This window comes from Amblyraja radiata, chromosome 3 (assembly GCF_010909765.2).
Source record: "Amblyraja radiata isolate CabotCenter1 chromosome 3, sAmbRad1.1.pri, whole genome shotgun sequence".
Taxonomy (NCBI): domain Eukaryota; kingdom Metazoa; phylum Chordata; class Chondrichthyes; order Rajiformes; family Rajidae; genus Amblyraja; species Amblyraja radiata.
The window spans coordinates 33,564,326-33,583,297 of NC_045958.1; the positions used below are offsets into that span (position 1 = coordinate 33,564,326).

General features: G+C 41.0%; 1 protein-coding gene across 1 annotated transcript in view; it reads left to right on the forward strand.

The window, feature by feature from the left end:
- The window catches only part of rorb (RAR related orphan receptor B), a 219,173-nt gene that overhangs the window by 176,261 nt on the left and 23,940 nt on the right, over positions 1–18,972 (forward strand). Inside the window, exon 6 of the mRNA XM_033017557.1 lies at positions 17,875–17,996. Coding sequence (XP_032873448.1) covers positions 17,875–17,996 — 122 coding nt within the window. The remainder of the gene's footprint in view (positions 1–17,874; positions 17,997–18,972) is intronic.

Genomic DNA, 18,972 nt, shown 5'->3' on the forward strand with positions numbered 1-18,972 from the left:
AACACAATCTCGTTTGATTGACAAATATCATAAGAAGAGGAGTCATCATAACATCTGAAGAAGGATCATGACCCGAAATGTCATCTGTCCATTCCCTCCACAGATGCCTTCTGACCAGTGAATTCCTCCTGCACTTTGTGTTTTCCTCAAGATTCTAGCATCTACAATTTCATGTGTCTCCAAATATCATACATTATTGTACCTTTGGAGCATTTTCCTGGTTCAACCCATGATTTCATAGTTTTCTCATACATTCAATCTACATAAATATGTTTCTGTACCATTGCCAGAACTGGAAAATAATGTTCTAATATTTTTAATGTGAACACTGTTACCAACTCCCATATTCTGAATTCTCATGCAGTATTATTTGCAATGCAACTACAATAACATTTTGTTTAGAACTTTTACATTTTATTGTGTAATCTTATTGGGGTAAACAAGTAAGAATGTTTGCATTCTTGATGTACCAATTGTCATTATTATGAATTTAAGATCAAGAATTATTTGCTAAGACTTATGATTTGTGACCCAAGTAAATTGGGTCACCCTGATGAAACATCTTCAGACAGTAGTCAACGCCTAATGCCCCTTTCTCATTTTCAACATAATTTTCTCACTTTTCATTGTATACAATTATCAATTTTCTTGTCTTGATTATCATCCATTATATGTCAGAATTCAAAGCACTGCATGCAAGTTTCAACATGCATGTTGTATCATAGTGACTTCACAGGCTGGAAATATCCAATACCAGAGGGCATAGCTGTAAGGTGAGAGGGGGAAAAGATTAATAAGGGGTCAGTTTTGTTTCACACAGTGGGTGGCGGGGGCCTGGAATGCACGGCCAGGGGTCGTGGCGGTGGAGGCAGATATGATATGATATGATATGATAGTGACGTTCAAATGATTTTTGGATAGGCACATAGGAATAGCGGGATATGGTCCATGTACAAGCAATTGTGAACAGTTTAACATTTTAACGACATCGATCGGCACAAATATTGTGGGCCAAACGGTCCATTCCTGAGCTGCACAGTTCTATGTTCTATGACTCGTTACATTGACTCGTTTCACAGACTCTATATACATGTCATATTCTGTTTGATGTTTTATTTATTGCCTTTCTTTCAAGTTCCAGCAAAATACTCTGCCATGCTGAAGAGTATTTCATGATCAGCTATTGTTTAAGCTTCTTCACCTTTACAATTGCTTCCATGGTCTCTTTAACTTGCTATCATTTAATTGCATCTACTTTTAGCCGAAGGTAAATTATATACAAATGCACCCTTACTTCATTTGAGCTTTATGTTGTGCATGTGCCACCATCTGAACCCTCTATTCTTCAAATATCTTCTTATTTAGTTCTTCCAGTTATTAGTACATCATCTACTGCACGTTCAATTGTTTATATATCTTAGTATCTTGTCCAGAATGTCAAAGATATTCAGTGATAATTTCACAACAGAAGATAGATAAGTGAAAGTGACGGACACTTCTTATCTACTTTCAGATGAGCATTTGGCTCAACAGATCTAATTTGATGAAAACTCTATAAATGAATGTTGTGAAATTGGCAAGGAGCACTGCCTATCATCAACTACCTAGATCGTTGTAACATTGTAACCAGCGCATGATCGAAGTATTGCCCAATTTAGACGTAATTACATTTGTTGTCAAACAAGTATTCTAGTTTACCTTAATTGAAACTTCATTTTATTTAAATTTATTTAATTTCCTCTACCTGGTTTTTCAAAAAATGAATAATAAATTGGGGCTCATAGTCGATAAGGATATTTTCCAATATGTATATGTAGACTCTCATATATGTAGACTCTTTGTCTGTTCACAGTGAAAAATTACTCCATGGCAAAAGTCAGAATGAAGCCATCTGGATTAGCTTTAGCTTTAGATGCGCATGCTGAGAATTTTACTTCGGAGTCACGTGAGTGACTACGTGAAGAACCCCGCCAGGACGCATGCGTGGCATATCGCTTTCACGCTTGCGAAACGACAGGCGGGGTGGAGCGTTCCCCCGCAGCGGTAAGTTTGAAATCGCGACCTGCAGGTGGATAGATAACATTTGGTGGATAGATAACATTTGGCTTTGTTTCAATCCAATCATTATCAGCAAAACCTGGAGGACACCTGACACCGGGTAACTGTATATCCCTGAATATTCCTGTAATAAATAATTGTATATGGAAACTCCTAAACAGCGGGGATAACAGCTTTCACCCGCACAGTGGATGAGAAGGACATGTCGCAGGACCAACAGGATGCACTGGCACTGCTTTGCAGCACACGGCCATAGACAGCACCCTTACGCACCCACCAGTAGAACAAGACCGACTGGTGAAAGCTCGAAGGTCCGGTACACCAAACATGAGTCTTTCTTAGGCCATGGCCCAGACCGGCCTACTTGGAAGATACGCAAACCTCCAACATCAACCAAACCACAAACCCAGACACCGACGCCTCAACATCAACGAAGGATTTACAAAAAGAAGTAAACCTGCCACTGGTAACTATGGAGGTAGGTGGGTCTGGTTCCCTACAAATTGCAGGGAGCATGGAGGTTGGGGGGAGATTACTCTCCTTTCTGGATGCATGGAGTATGTTAACTACCGATACCTATATTTTAAGCAGTATCCAGGGATATACAATAGAATTATACACAAGTACAGCCCTCCAGTTCAACATATACCGAACCGAATGTTCGTACTTTCCGGTAAAGAAAAATCAGAAGCGCATGCTGAACTGGAGCGGCCTTACGCAAAAGGGGAAATTGAAAAATCCCAACACGAACCGCTAGAATTCGTGTCCAATATCTTTACCAAAAACAAAAAAGATGGTGGTTGTCGCATCATCATAGATCTGACCAAATTGAATACATTTGTACAATATATTCATTTTAAAATGGAAATCTTTGTTACTGCTAAACAATTGATTTCCAAAGGTTACTTCATGGCTAGCATCGATTAAAAAATGCTTACTATTCAGTGCCTATACGAGGTGACCACAGATGTTACTTAAAATTCAACTGGATGGGACAGCTCTGGCAGTATAGAGCTCTGCCAAATGGTTAACATCAACCCCCAGGCTGTTCACTAAAATTTTGAAACCAGCCCTAGCGTTTCTACGGAAACGAAAACACATGGTCATGGCATATCTAGATGACATACTTATTGTGGGCAAAACTTTGGAATTGGCCAAACAAACTGTAACAGCCACAAAACAGTTATTTGAAAAACTGGGATTTATTATCCATCCAGTTAAATCTAAATTAACGCCTTCCACTACTATGGACTATTTGGGGTTCACCATTGACTCAGTTCACATGTCGGTGACTTTGCCAAAGGGAAAGGCTATAGACTTAATAGAGGCTTGCAATAACCTCATTGACATCAGTAACCGTCCATCAGATTGGTAGCAAAAGTAATTGGCAAAATGGTGGCTGCTTTTCCAGCCACACAATTTGGACCTTTACATTACCAAAATTTACAGAGAGCAAAAATACAAGCACTCAAAATCAATGCTGGTCATTTTGACAGACCAATGAAGCTACCATTCAAAGCTATAATGGAACTAAAATGGTGGATAGATAACATTTGGCTTTGTTTCAATCCAATCATTATCAGCAACCCTTCTATGGTGCTACAAACTGATGCCAGTGCACTTGGGTGGGGAGCCACCAATTCCATCTCCAACTGTGGAGGTAGATGGACTGCTCAGGAGGCATCATTATTATTAACACTGGGCATAAACTACCTGGAAATGTTGGGTGCATTCTATGACCTAAAGTCATATTGTACTGGGTCATATCACCAGCATGTTAGACTACAGATTGACAATACCACCGTGGTAGCATATATCAACCACATGGGTGGAAACAAATCGACATCATGTGACAATTTGGCTAATACAATTTGGCAGTGGTGTATCCAGAGAGATATTTGGATATCAGCTACTTACCTACCAGGTAAACTAAATTTAGTGGCAGACACCAGGTCACGCAAATTTAATGAAAACACCGAATGGATATTGAATAAAAAGTATTTGCTGATATTACAGCATGATATGGAACACCAGATATCGATCTATTCGCATCCAGGCTTAATCACCAGTTATCAAACTATGTTTCGTGGGAACCAGACCCTGGGGCAGCGGCGACAGATGCATTTTCGCTGCATTGGGGGGATTGTTTATTTATGCATTCCCTCCTTTCTGCCTCATCAGTCGGGTATTAAGGAAAATACAGCAAGACTCTGCGTCTGGTATTTTGGTAGTACCCGATTGGTCTACTCAACCATGGTTCCCAGTGATACTGAACATGGTATTAGAACCATGTATCACCATCCCGAATAGACCAGACTTATTGGTTCATCCCGTAACGAGGGATAGCCACCCATGCCATAACTATTTGAATTTATTAATTTGTAGAGTTTAAAAATACCACTACTACAGCTGGGACTGATGGACCGAACAGTGAACATGATTTCGGCGGGCCACAGACAGTCCACCAAAAAACAGTATCTGGTCTATATCAGGAAGTGGGAGATGTATTGTCACAAAAACAGCATCACCTACAGAGATATGAACATCCCGTCTGTTCTGGAATACCTGGCAGGCCTCCATTATGATGAGGGGCTCAGTTATAGTGCCATCAACTGCGCCAGAAGTGCCCTATCAACTTATCTATGGCAAGGAACAGAGCGTCACTCTGCTGGGACTCACCCACTGGTAACAAAACTTATGAGGGGAATTTTTAATACCAATCCCCCAAGAACCAGGTACTCCCAAATATGGGATGTGAGTATTGTCCTGAAGATGCTCAGGAATTGGTCTCCAGCAACAGCTCTGTCCCTACATAGACTGACATTAAAAACAGTCAAGCTAATGGCATTGGTCACGGCACAAAGGGTACAGTCATTACATAAATTAAGACTGGACACATGACTTCTTCATCTGAAAATATTACGTTTCATATTTATGAATTAGTAAAGCAGAACAGACATGGATCAGCAGGCCTCAATATAGAATTTAGGTCTTACCCAACAGATGATCGCCTCTGTATAGTAAGACATTTGTCGTTATACATGGAGAACACGAAAATCATCAGAGGCAATGAGAAGTCACTTTTAGTCAGCCATAAGCAACCACACAAAAGAGTGACGGTCCAGACCATCTCAAGATGGCTGAAACAGGTTCTAATACAGGCTGGGATGGATACTAATATTTTTAAATCTCATTCCACCAGGGCTGCAGCTACATCGGCAGCTATGCAGTTGGATGTACCAATGGACCAAATCCTCAAGGCAGCAGGATGGTCAGGGGAAAAACATTCCAACTATTTTATCATAAACCAGTCATTAAACCTGGAACATTTGCAGAAACAATTTAAGTTCTGTAATTTAATTACCCCATAAATAGGGGCTATAATTTGTGTTAATCAATTCATGGATTTCAATGTCGGATTCATGTCTAAAATATGTTGACACAATTCCTCCTACAGTCATTAAGGCAGATGTGATGCATGGACTCGTTTCCACGGCATGAAATCACAGACCTTTGAAATCTTCACGTAGTCACTCACGTGACTCCGAAGTAAAATAGTAAGATTAAACGAGAACTTACCAGTTCGAAGTTTGATCGTTATTTTATGAGGAGTACGTTGAGGGAATACGTGCCCTCCGCTCCCACCCATGATCATATACTCAACTGGTATTTCTTCTCTAATCTTACTATGTTTAAGTCATTACAGTTATCTGTGATTTCACACTGCTGCTTTGAAGAATGACACGCATGCGTCCTGGCGGGGTTCTTCACGTATTCCCTCAACGTACTCCTCATAAAATAATGATCAAACTTCGAACTGGTAAGTTCTCGTTTAATCTTACTATTTATGTCTATTTTGGCAGTTGGAGCATTTTGCTATTTTAAATCAATATTTAAATCAATATTAAATCAAAGCTACAGTGAATAGCTTCCATTGTATTTACAGCAGCAATCTGTCTTAACCATGTGCTTGTGATTCTACTTACGAGCTCTAGCCTTCACTATTGTTCTGATTGTAAATTGCTGTTGTATTTGTAAATTGTAAATTCTCAAAAGGCTCCATGCTTTGTCCACAGACATAGCAATTATGCCTACAAGGTGAAATGTGGATTCATTTATTCCCATAAAATTACTCATCAATTAAAACACAAACATTTCACGCTGCACATTGTCAAAGGTGACAATGTGCTATATACTTAGACACATGGAACTGCAGAAACTAGTTTAGTTACTGACTGACAACACTGGCAATTTCACCTGACTTCTAATTCTTTGTCCTTATTTGGAACTCTTCACAATTTCTGATAGTTTAGCCCTTATGTGATCGCATAGCTTTTATACTATTTCATTAAACAAAACATCATTGGCTTATCTTGCATTTAGAAAATATGTAAGCTATTGTACATTTTGGAACTCTTTATTGATTGAAAGATAATCAAGTTCAAGAATTTTGTGCAAACATATTCACATCATCATTGTCAATATCTACAGTGTTATTTACTGTAGAAAAAAGCATTTACAAGCCTTCCATGTGTGGACTGAATGACTCGCATTGGCACCAAGGCTTCCAATGCAACCCACATAAGAGATTAGTATACAAACTTAAAGCACACGTTATTGGGGGTTCAGTATTGATGTGGATAGAGAACTGGCTGGCAGACAGGAAGCAAAGAGTAGGAGTAAACGGATCCTTTTCACAATGGCAGGCTGTGACTAGTGGGGTACCGCAAGGCTCAGTGCTGGGACCCCAGCTATTTACAATATATATTAATGATTTGGACGAGGGAATTGAATGCAACATCTCCAAGTTTGCGGATGACATGAAGCTGGGGGGCAGCGTTAGCTGTGAGGAGGATGCTAGGAGACTGCAAGGTGACTTGGATAGGCTGGGTGAGTGGGAAAATGCATGGCAGATGCAGTATAATGTGGATAAATGTGAGGTTATCCACTTTGGTGGCAAAAACAGGAAAGTAGACTATTATCTGAATGGTGGCCGATTAGGAAAAGGGGAGATGCAACGAGACCTGGGTGTCATGGTACACCAGTCATTGAAAGTAGGCAGGTGCAGCAGGCAGTGAAGAAAGCGAATGGTATGTTAGCATTCATAGAAAAAGGATTTGAGTATAGGAGCAGGGAGGTTCTACTGCAGTTGTACAGGATCTTGGTGAGACCACACCTGGAGTATTGCGTACAGTTTTGGTCTCCTAATCTGAGAAAAGACATTCTTGCCATAGAGGGAGTACAGAGAAGGTTCACCAGACTGATTCCTGGGATGTCAGGACTTTCATATGAAGAAAGACTGAATAGACTTGGCTTGTACTCGCTAGAATTTAGAAGACTGAGGGGGGATCTTATAGAAACTTACAAAATTCTTAAGGGGTTGGACAGGCTAGATGCAGGAAGATTGTTCCCGATGTTGGGGAAGTCCAGAACAAGGGGTCACAGTTTAAGGTTAAGGGGGAAATCTTGTAGGACCGAGACGAGAAAAACATTTTTCACACAGAGTGGTGAGTCTCTGGAATTCTCTGCCACAGAAGGTAGTTGAGGCCAGTTCATTGGCTATATTTAAGAGGGAGTTAGATGTGGCCCTTGTGGCTAAAGGGATCAGGGGGTATGGGGAGAAGGCAGGTATAGGATACTGAGTTGGATGATCAGCCATGATCATATTGAATGGCGGTGCAGGCTCGAAGGGCCGAATGGCCTACTCCTGCACCTAATTTCTATGTTTCTATGTTTCTAATTTGAGCCTGGATAGATGTCTTGTTCCTACTCATACAACTGCTTGAGAAGCATTACACATCAAGTTGCTTCTTCTCCCATGATTTTAATCCACAAACCACTACTCCTTACAATGAAATGGTTGCTGCTGGCTTAATTTAATTTCAGCTCATTGTTAAATGAGTGGTCTTGACTTCCAGATGCACAGACCGAAAAATCTGTTAATTCGTTTTTATCAACCCATTCAAATACTTTTTTTTGTTTGCATTACTTTTCAAAGTAAATTTGCCATTAAAGTCAGAATGTTCAGCCAGCATTGCTATTTTAGTGAGTTAGATGCTCCCCATATATATTACGCAGTTAACTAATATTGACTTATGTGTAGATATAAAATAAGTGATTTGAATGCATTAAATATTTTAGGACGTATACAATGGCAGATAATGTTTAGTTACTGGAATATGTGGGAGTTGATGGAGATCCACAGTAGTCAGATCTGCAGAAACTGCCTACAGCTTGAGGAACCTTGGCTGAGAAGGTATGAACTAGAATCCGGGATACAAAGATCGTAATGCATCTGGGAGGGGAAAAGTTGCCTGAATACTTTGATCGAAGAGACAGTCACATACCTCAGGTTAAGATCTGTAAATTGGTCAGTCAGAATTTCAGAAAGGTACAGCTAGAAGTAAAATGGGTAAGGGGATCCAGGAAGTTACATTCCAGGACTCTCAACCTTTGTCCTTTCCAACAGATTTGAGGTTCTTGCGACTGCAGGGCAGATGAGCAAACTGACTACATCACAAGTTGGAGAAGTGAACAAAATGTAATAGATTGTTTAAGAGGAAGGACGCTGATATTTACAACCATAAACACGATCCTGAAGGATATGATACATGCCCAGTACCATGGTTAATGATACCACCTCAGGTCAGGAATGTAACAGGGATGGATGGGAAAGATCCAGTTGTGATAATAAAGAAGGAACATGAACAGTTCAGTTCCAAATTTTAAAACAGAATCACAAAGGTGGTAATATCCTACATATCCTACCTAATATCCAACATCATTGCAATTTGGCATATAAATAAGATAGGGGTACTGAATATGTAGCTCAAAGCATAGTGTGAAACAAAACGATTTTAATTCTAGGGATATTGGGTACTGGGGGATGAGGGAACAATTCCATTTGGAAGGGATTCAGTTGAATTGGGCTGGGCCAAGTGTATTCAAATTACTGAAGCAGTAGATAAGGCCTCTAAGTAGCTGATGGTGGTGAGGTTCAGGCGAAGAAAATTTAGAAAATTAAACTGAAAAGACAAACATGATTCTGCCATAAAATTCAAATAGCTCAATGACACTCAATAAGGATTGAGAACATTTCAGACCTCCTCTTGGGAGAACCAAGTAATTGCTCAGGAAAAGAAAATTAGAAGATGTATTAAATCATGAGAGGAATAGATCGGGTAGATGCGTAGTCTCTTGCCCGGAGTAGGTAAATCGAGTACCAGAGGACATAGGTTTAAGGTGAAGGGGGAAAAGATTTAATAGAAATCAGAGGGGTAACTTTTTTCACACAAAGGATGGTGGATGTATGGAAGAAGCTGCCAGAGGAGTTGGTTGAGGCAGGGACTATCCCAACGTTTAAGAAGCAGTTGGACAGGTACATGGATAGGACAGGTTTGGAGGGATATGGACCAAAAGCAGGCAGGTGGGACTAGTGTAGCTAGTTGGCTGGTGTGGGCAAGTTGGGCCGAACGGCCTGTTTCCACACTGTATGACTGAGAAAAGGAAATATAAACTACGAAACAAACAGTGAGAAGCATAAAAACATGCTGCAGGAGCTTCTTTAGGTACTTAAAACGAATGTTAGCAAAAGATAATGCTGATTCCCCACTAACAAGAGAGAACAAAACTATTGGGAAATGAGGAAAAGACATAAATCATTTGTGTCACAAAAACAGAAAAGGCTAGGAGCACTTAGCAGCTCAAGCAGCATCCACAGGGAGAGAAGAAGAAACAACATTTTAGGTCAGGAACTCACCATCAGAACTGGGAATGGGAATAAACAAGCATGTTTTAACTCCCAGGCAGGTCTGCAGGGTGGTGAGGACAGAGGGGATGTCTGTAATGGGGTGAAGACCAAACCTGTGAAAGTAAGTGGCAGAAAGAGACAGTGGAGAAGAAAGCTACTAAAGCAACCTTGGCGTGATCTTTGATTCCACCCTCTCCCTTGAGCCTCACATCCTCCATGTCATTAAAACCTCCTTCTTTCACCTCCGCAAAATAGCCAAACTCAGACCCTCTCTCACACCTCCCGCTGCTGAAAGACTCATCCATGCCTTCATCTCCTCCCGACTGGACTATTGCAACTCACTTCTCCTTGGCATCAGCTCCACCTACATCAACCGACTCCAACTGGTCCAGAACGCAGCCGCCCGACTCATCACCCACACCAAATCCTGACATCACATCACTCCAGTCCTCAAACAACTTCACTGGCTTCCCATCTCCCACCGGATCACCTACAAAATCCTGGTCCTCACCTACAAAGCCCTCCACCATCTGGCCCCCCCATATCTCACTGACCTCCTCTCCCCCTACCAACCCTCACGGTCCCTTAGATCCACATCAGCCGGTCTCCTCTCCATCCACAAGTCCAACCTCCGCAGTTTTGGGGACAGAGCCTTCTCCAGGGCAGCTCCCAGGTTCTGGAACTCCCTCCCCCAACTGATCCGCAATTCCGTGTCCCTCACCATCTTCCAGTCCCGCCTCAAGACCCATCTCTTCACCTCTGCCTATCCTTAGCCCCACGTCCCCCTCCCTTTTCATCTGTGCTTGAATTGCCTCATATTGTGTTTTGAATTGAATTATGTCTTTAATTTGTGTACTAGTCATGTCTCTACTATTTATTTCATTCCCCTTACATGTTTTTCCTCTACTTGCTAAATTTTTGTAAGGTGTCCTTGAGACTCTTGAAAGGCACCCATAAATAAAATGTATTATTATTATTATTATTATTAAAACTGAAAGGTACAGCGACATCTATGGAGAAAACAAAGTGGTGGCTTCCTGAAATTGTTGAATTTAATATTCAGGATATTGGAATTGCCAGGTTATTAAAAGCACCATATGATTCAAAGTTGTTGGTGCTATTATTGTGCCAGTATTAATAGCTGAAACCAACAACCTGCAATGATAGGTGGAATTGGCTTTGTTCTAAAATAAAGGATGCTTTAATTTTAGGCAGTTGCGCTTTGTGGACACCCAGTTGCGCCTTTTTTAAACTGCCCACACCAGCCAGTGGAACAGATGCGCAGTTTTGTTCAGTCTGATTCTCCGCTGGAGTTTTGCCTCCTTTCCAGACAACTAAAGAGATGCCACGGTCAAATGCCATACAATGCCAGGCTCTGAATTCCCCTCACCTATACTGAACAGGGGGCGAGTCTCTCTGTAGTCATATTAAACCCTCGGGAGTCATGAAGCTGCACACGGTGCCAGTTGCATCTTATGCTGACATTTTGAATGGCAACATTGCTTATTTTTCCGTGAAACTAAACAACTGGTGTAAGGGCAAATATTTCCAGGGATATCAGGATCAATCCAAGAATAAGGTACCAAGAATATGATAGCCAATGACTCGATTCATGTATTTTGTCTTTTTATGACTGTTGGCAGATCAAGTCCCCTCCTGGAATAAATAAAGTTCTGGCAAATCATATTGGATAGATAGATAGATAGATGGATGGATGGATGGATGGATGGATGGATGGATGGATGGATGGATGGATGGATGGATGGATGGATGGATGGATGGATGGATGGATGGATGGATGGATGGATGGATGGATGGATGGATGGATGGATGGATGGATGGATGGATGGATGGATGGATGGATGGATGGATGGATAGAACAAATCATAAGCTACCACATATATATATATATATATATATATGTACGTGCGTGTGTTATATATATATGCTTTATACAGTCAAATAAACAAACAAAAATATATATGTAATAGTACACACATATATACATACAATTTTTGGTTGTTTAAACAAATAAGCTATGTAGACAAATATGCAAACAAACATCAAAACCAATCTTCATAAATCTATATAGTTCAGAGCCTGTTTGTAGGCTGTAGTGTTTAATAACCTGATGGTTGTTGCGAAGAAGCTATTCCTGAACCTGGATATTACAGTTTTCAAACGCCAATACCTGGCATGAGTGAAATGAGAGTATGGACAGGGTGGTCTGGGTCTCTGTTGATGCTAGCTGCCATTTTGAATCGCAACATCGATCATTGGGGAGGTAAATAAAATCAAGCCTAACTCAAGTACAATAGGTAGAGCAAAAGGAAATAGGTCCAGAGACAAATCTAATATCCATAATGAGGTAGCGGGAAATCGGATTGTACCCTAGCTCATGGAACATAGCGATGTAGAGAGTATAGTGACAGATTTTCATATCGTTCAAGGAATCTTTCCTCTAGTCACTATGATTGAAGACAGGGGTTTAGGAGATAATCGATACGCATTCACGAGCTCTCCACGAGACATTCAATGCCGTTGAAAGATAAATCTTCCAAACACAGTCTTTTAATTAATAGTTTCTTTATTGTAGTAGTAAAAACAGTAAGATATTCATCCAAACTACTTCTTCGTTTAAGTACATTTTGATCTTACTCGTAATCAAACTCGTGCATGGTGGAAAGCTGTGACCTCTCCTCCATGCTTCTTCAAACTAAACTAAAACCACTAGGGCATCTACCCACATAATTACAGGCAGATACAATGTAAAGGTAACTGGTTATAGTTATAACATACTGAGTTAAACTAAATGGCTACTACAGAGAGCAGCCTCCATGAATCACAAGAAACCCCTTCAACAAAGGATGTCTGGCTATATATAGACTTTGGTAGCTAATCAAGCAGCTGTGACATTGGAAGGCAATTATACATCCGGCGTGCTGTGGTGAAGGGATTTTTGCAAGAGCTGTTCAGTCTTTCAGCCCACGTTACATAATAGATAATCCTATGGCTGGCTCAGATTTATCTCTTGCTAAATCTCATCCACTAAATGGAATCTTATAGTTGCCTAAGATTAGGATGACAGGTCTTTATAGTTCATCACATTGAATCATTTTGGAGTGCCGAGCAAGATGTTATTGGTTGATTATGCGCAACTTTCTTGTAGCTGGAAGTATAGTTAAGCAGCTGCTGACTCATGCTGAAACTGCTGTGATTACATCAAAAACATTTAGGGTGGGTGTCAACATTGCTCAGTAACATGGAAACCACTGCCAATCATTCAATGGCATTCATATTTGGCATGTGAGTTGCCAATAGCAAGTTGAATCCACTTCCAAGAAAGCCTGAATCTCTATACACTGGAGGGATTTAAAGGATGTTATGTTATCTCCAGTCAAACAATGATTAAAAGATAATCAGATCCCTGTCAGGTTTCTGATATCATGAGATGATTGTATTTTTTATCTCGCTGGTACACCCATTGTTCTCTCCATTCAAATGCTGTGGTATTTTGATTCACAAAAAAATAGGCTAATCTGTTTTCTGCTTCCTGTGCAATATAATGTTTCTTCATAAACATTGTCTTCTTCACTGAGGTGCAAGGGTCAAAATAACAAAATGCCCCAAGGGAGATGGATCAGCAGGGGTGTGGGGTGGGGGAAATTTCTAAATTGGCAAATTTGACTCCACCCTGGCCGGCTTTGGGTTAAAGCAAGACAGTAGTGGCATGTGGTATTGATGCACTCTTGGTAAGTGAGGTGATCAACTTAAGGGCTTGTCCCACTTAGGCGACTTTTTAGGCGACTGCGGGAGACTATGCAGTCGCCACATGTTCGCGGGTGGTAGTCGGGGAGTCGCCTTCATGGTCGTGAGGAGTTCCTGCATTCTAGGAACTAGCCGCGGCCTCATTATAGTCGCCGTGAATTTTTCAACATGTTGAAAACTTAGCGGCGACTAGAATGAAGCCACCATGGAGAGTAGCGAGAATTCTCATGCCGTAGGTGGGTCACCAGGAGGTCCTAATGGGTTGCGAGGAGGTCGAAGGTTCTCAGAGGTTCTCATAGGTTGTAGCCGGTGCTGACCGGTGAGTTTCATTGGCTCATTGGGGGGAAAAAAGGTAAGCAGTAGTTTTCAGAACCGAGGATATCCGACCGGTAATGTTAAATGTCCGTTGAGCTTCACAGCCGTGTATCTCTGGCTTCTTAAAAGTTGTCTCCAATCCTTCCCCCTCCTCTCCTCCCCCCTCTTTTAAAGGACTTACCGCACACTGTGCTTTAGCCGTCTTTTTACAGCACCAACCTTCCTGTTCATCGCGGTGTGTGTCTGTTTCACTTTGGCTATGCACCGTGTGACTTTTTTAGACAGCGCTCCCCCCGCTTGCCTTTTCCCCTGCCTGCATAACGGGCTGGTGAAGGAAGCGATGTGTTTGCATGTGTGTTTCACTCTTGACAGTCACCGTTCCAGTTGTTGGATTTGACAGTCGCCGGCAGTCTGCTGAAAAATCGCCTAAGTGGGATAGGCCCATTAAGAAGGAGGTTATGCAACTCCGTTTTTATTTCATTAAGGTTTGGTAACTACAATTCACGGGTTTCAAGAATACTATGTAGTCCATGGCCTATCCCAATGGAGAAAATAACTTTGCACGCATCTTCTTGCGTAAGGTAGATCCTATTCAGTATGGCATCTCATGGTTGAAAGTTGCCCCTGTAGCTCTTGCACAAAACCCGGTGTGAACCTCCACATTTGATAGCTTGTCACAGATTTTAGAGCTGAAGATTTAGGTGCCTCTTTCTGGGAGATCATATTCAGCTATGATATCATCCAAAGTCAGAGTGGCTGCATGCAGAAAGTGAGGAATACGAATCGCTCATATTTCTATGTATGTACCTTGGCAGTATTTCCTTGTATTCAATCTTGCACATTCCTTGCTTCTCTGCTGTGTTTTAAAAGGCTCTCTGTCATCTAACCTACTCAATCAATTTAAACTTTGATCACTAAAAATGAAAAGACACAGGGAATGCACACTAATGAAGTATGAAAGTTGTGAAATGTTCTAGTTTTCATCATCCATCTGCACACTTGTGCCTATTTACATGCTGAAGGTTCTGGATAGTGAGTTAATTTAACTCTCATGCAGCTGTAGCAATGCAAGGTGAAGGTGGAGAGAGAGAGAGAGAGAGGGAGAGAGAGAAGAGCAAGAAGAGTGAGAGAGGGCATGAAGAAATGAATAGTTAGAAGGTGCTGGAGTAACTCAGTGCATGAGTCAGCATCTCTGGAGAACATGGATAGGTGACATTTTGGGTCAAGACCCTTCTTCTGAGTTAAATCAGGAAATGAATAGGTGAGAAAGAAAGAACAAAATTGCAGCTTGAGATCAGCTGGAACACAGAAACAATTAATATGTCCAAACCTCTGCATCTATCTTAAATTTGTACATGGGTAGTTCTACAAAAGCAATATGTTCAATGACAGTTCAATCTATGAATGGTAATGTTGATAGAGGATGCTGGGGTGTCGAGATTAGATGACACCACATCTGCTTCTTGAATGTTAAATGGACATTTAAGCATTTTAAATGATAGGCCAGAGACCTTTATTTAATGGTATTAGCAAAGAAAAGAGGATTCAAAGTCCATGTCCAAAATAGGTGCAGGTCACTTTGTGTGATCGAATACGAAGTGTAATATCCCATTTTGAGTGTCCCTGAGCAAGATTGGATTGTTCACTGAACAAATGGGATTTTGTGGTGACCACTGTCACAAAAAAGAGACCTCAATGTGACCTGTCTTGTGACCTGTCTGGTGATCCTTAAATCCTCACACACAATGTATGGGGAAACCCATGTTTTCAGGTTTCTCAACTGAAAACCCCTTACTCCAGCTCATAGTTCCCTGCCCTGTCGATCACAGGACAACATGGGCTTTGGAGCACCCGCTGAGTTTCTCCAGCAATTTTGTGTACCTTTGTTCCTGTTACAGGATGTCTGATACCTTTTTATTCATTCAGAGGATGTAGACGTCGTTTGAATCTCTTGAATGACATATAGTAAAATTGTCTAAATCCTAGCAAAAAGGACAAGAATCAACAATCAGTTGAGATTGGGGTGATGGCTGGAAACCTGCACTTAGCATGAACTGTTTTTAAAGAAAGGTTCTTCTGGGGAAGTGAGCAGAATAGCATTTCCTTTCAATTGATCTTCAATGTAGATGTGGCTCGCTGCAGATTGTTAGCTTAATGTGAACAATGCACAAATTATACAATTTCATCTAGGTGGCTTGGCTGTAACATTTAACTTTCCGGAAAAATGGAAAACAGGTCATCTTCAGGGTACGAGTGACGAGTTCATGGATGAATCAGTACTTGTGAGATAGGTAGGATGAAGTTGTCAGATGCTGCAGGGCTGTAATGTCTAAAGTAAAGCCTAAAGACATATTTTAGTTTTAGTATTTTAATGTTTGAGATAAAGCGCGGAAACAGGCCCTTCGGCCCACCAAGTTCACGCCGACCAGCAATCCCCGTATACTAGCATTATCCTGCACACTAAGGACAGTTTACAATTTTAACCTAAGCGAAATTTAACTACAAACCTGTACGTCTTTGGAGTGTGGGATGAAACTGGAGCACCCGGGGAAAACCCACGAGGTCAAGGGGAGAACGTGCAACTTCATCCGTACAGACAGCATCCGTAGTCAGGATTGAACCCAGGTCTCTGGCGTTGTAAGGCAGCAACACTACCGCTGTGCCACCCTGCCACCCCATGGCACATCGTTTGTGGAAACTCGGTTTGCAGCAATAGCATTGCATCTTGTAGAGTTAAATGTCTATGTATTTATTTAAATATGTTGCTGGATGGCTACATTTCTGATGTATACCTGTTCAGATTACAAACAGTTCTCAGGAACGGAAATAACCCTGTCTAACCCCGGGGAGGACTGCACCATCAGAAGTCAGAGACCGAGCATTGGGGGTACTCCCCACCACCTCAACCAGTCAGAATTTCTGCTGCGTTTAGAGATGTGTGCTTAGCGCATCAACTCAGGAGCGAGTAGCAATGTATCATCAACCTCTGCCTATACAGTACCTGAGCAAGGTCAAGTACACAGTACATCCCTCGGAGCTTAATGTACATGTAGCTCAGAGCACAGGAAGGATGAACATAAAACGTAACAATCTCCATATTGTTTTATTTTGTAAGCAATTCCTATTCATACGTTCATACATTTTCTTTGTTAAGTGAAGTGAAAAATACAAAATTAAAGTTAAGTATAATACTTGCACTGACCTGATGGTATAACTCTTGAGTTATTGATTGCACCCACAGCATAATTACAGTGTAGCCTAATTTATGTAACTGCACAGAAACTAATGATGTACTTCCTACTGCTTTTCTTCACTGCCACAACATAACCAGGGAAGACTTGTTGCCATTACTTTTACGACTTACAAGCCCAAAGAATTTTATTTTAAAATACTTACATTGGACTTTATTCAGTATAAAAGTTGGTAAGCATGCAAAAATCAAAGCAGAGATGCATCTTTAAACAAAGCCTGAAACTTCACAAGGAATAGATGAAATATGTTTCCCACACCAACAGAGGGACAGAGCTGCTGCAGATTGATCCCACTGAGTAGTGATGGATATATCACAATGGTGTGCTCTCTGTTTTTCCACGCTACATTGATCAGGCATTGCAAGCTGACATTTTCCAAACATAATTTCTTGCCAGTACCATTTCACAATTGATGTTTCACATCTGTCCCCATGCTGCCTTCTACTTCTGAAGTGTACAGAGATCTTACAAAAGATAGCTTTGTCAAAGAGGCTTGTGGACTTAAATGAAGCAACACCGCAGAATCTGGCAGCTTCTGCATACCTCTTTCATGGTTAAAATTCTTAATATTTAATTATTTAAAAAAATATTTTTAATATATTTAAAATGTTATAAAGCAAACACTGTCAATTGCCAACTCAGGATTTTAGTATGTCTTCATGGTGATGAGATTTATATGAATGTGTCTAACAATGAACTTATTTCTTGATTTTATATACTGTGATCCCTCAGATCGCATCGCACAGAATATTATAAAGTCCTACTTGGAAACATGTCAGTATACGGTGGAGGAACTTCAGCAGCTGGCATGGCAGACGCATACATATGAAGAAATTAAAGTTTACCAAAACAAGGTAACCACAATGTCTTCAGAGAACATCAACTTTTGTGTTCAAATAAAAGACAAAGGGAGGATGAGATAGTCACAACAGCTATCATAGCACGAGTGAGGCAAAGTATATTGAAAGTGGGAATGGAGATACAAGGAACTGCAGATGCTGAAATCTTGAGTAAAACACAAGGTACTGGAGTATCTCAGCAGGCCAAGCAACATCTCATGAGGAAATGGAGAGACGGTATTTCGGGTCAGGACCTATCTTCGGACTAACTTCAATCAGCCATCTAATCATGTCCTCCAGAAATGCTGCCTGACACGCTGAGTTACTCCAGCAGTTCATGTTAGATGTGAGATGTGAGAGTTAGATGCGGCCCTTGTGGCTAAAGGGATCAGGGGGTATGGAGAGAAGGCAGGTACGGGATACTGAGTTGGATGATCAGCCATGATCATATTGAATGGCGGTGCAGGCTCGAAGGGCCAAATGGCCTACTCCTGCACCTATGTTCTATGTTTCATGTTTTATGAAAGTGGTAATAATATGTTGAAAGAAGAAGGAGAAACAAGGAACTGCAGATGCTAGTTCACAGAAAAAAAGGCGCAAAGTGCTGGAGTAACTCTGTGGGTCAGTCAGCATCTCTGGAGAACATAGATAGGTGATGTTTTGGGTCTAAGAAGGGTCCCGACCTGAAACTTCACCTCTTCATCTTCTCCAGAGATGCTGCCTGATCCATGGAGTTAATCCAGCACTTTGTGTCTTTTGTTGAAAGAAGAATATGGGGCTAGAAGTCTAATATCTCTGTATGCTGAGAAAAGGAGGGTTTTCTTGCAACTTGCAGTAAATCTGGAAATGCAATGCGTCTATCAATGATGTTGTAATACACCCACTGCATTAGGATGTCATTATCGAGTTTCTTGATCAAAGGATATGATAAGAAATGATGATTCAATTTCAACTTCAAAATGTAAATGGATACTCCAAAATAGCAAGTTGT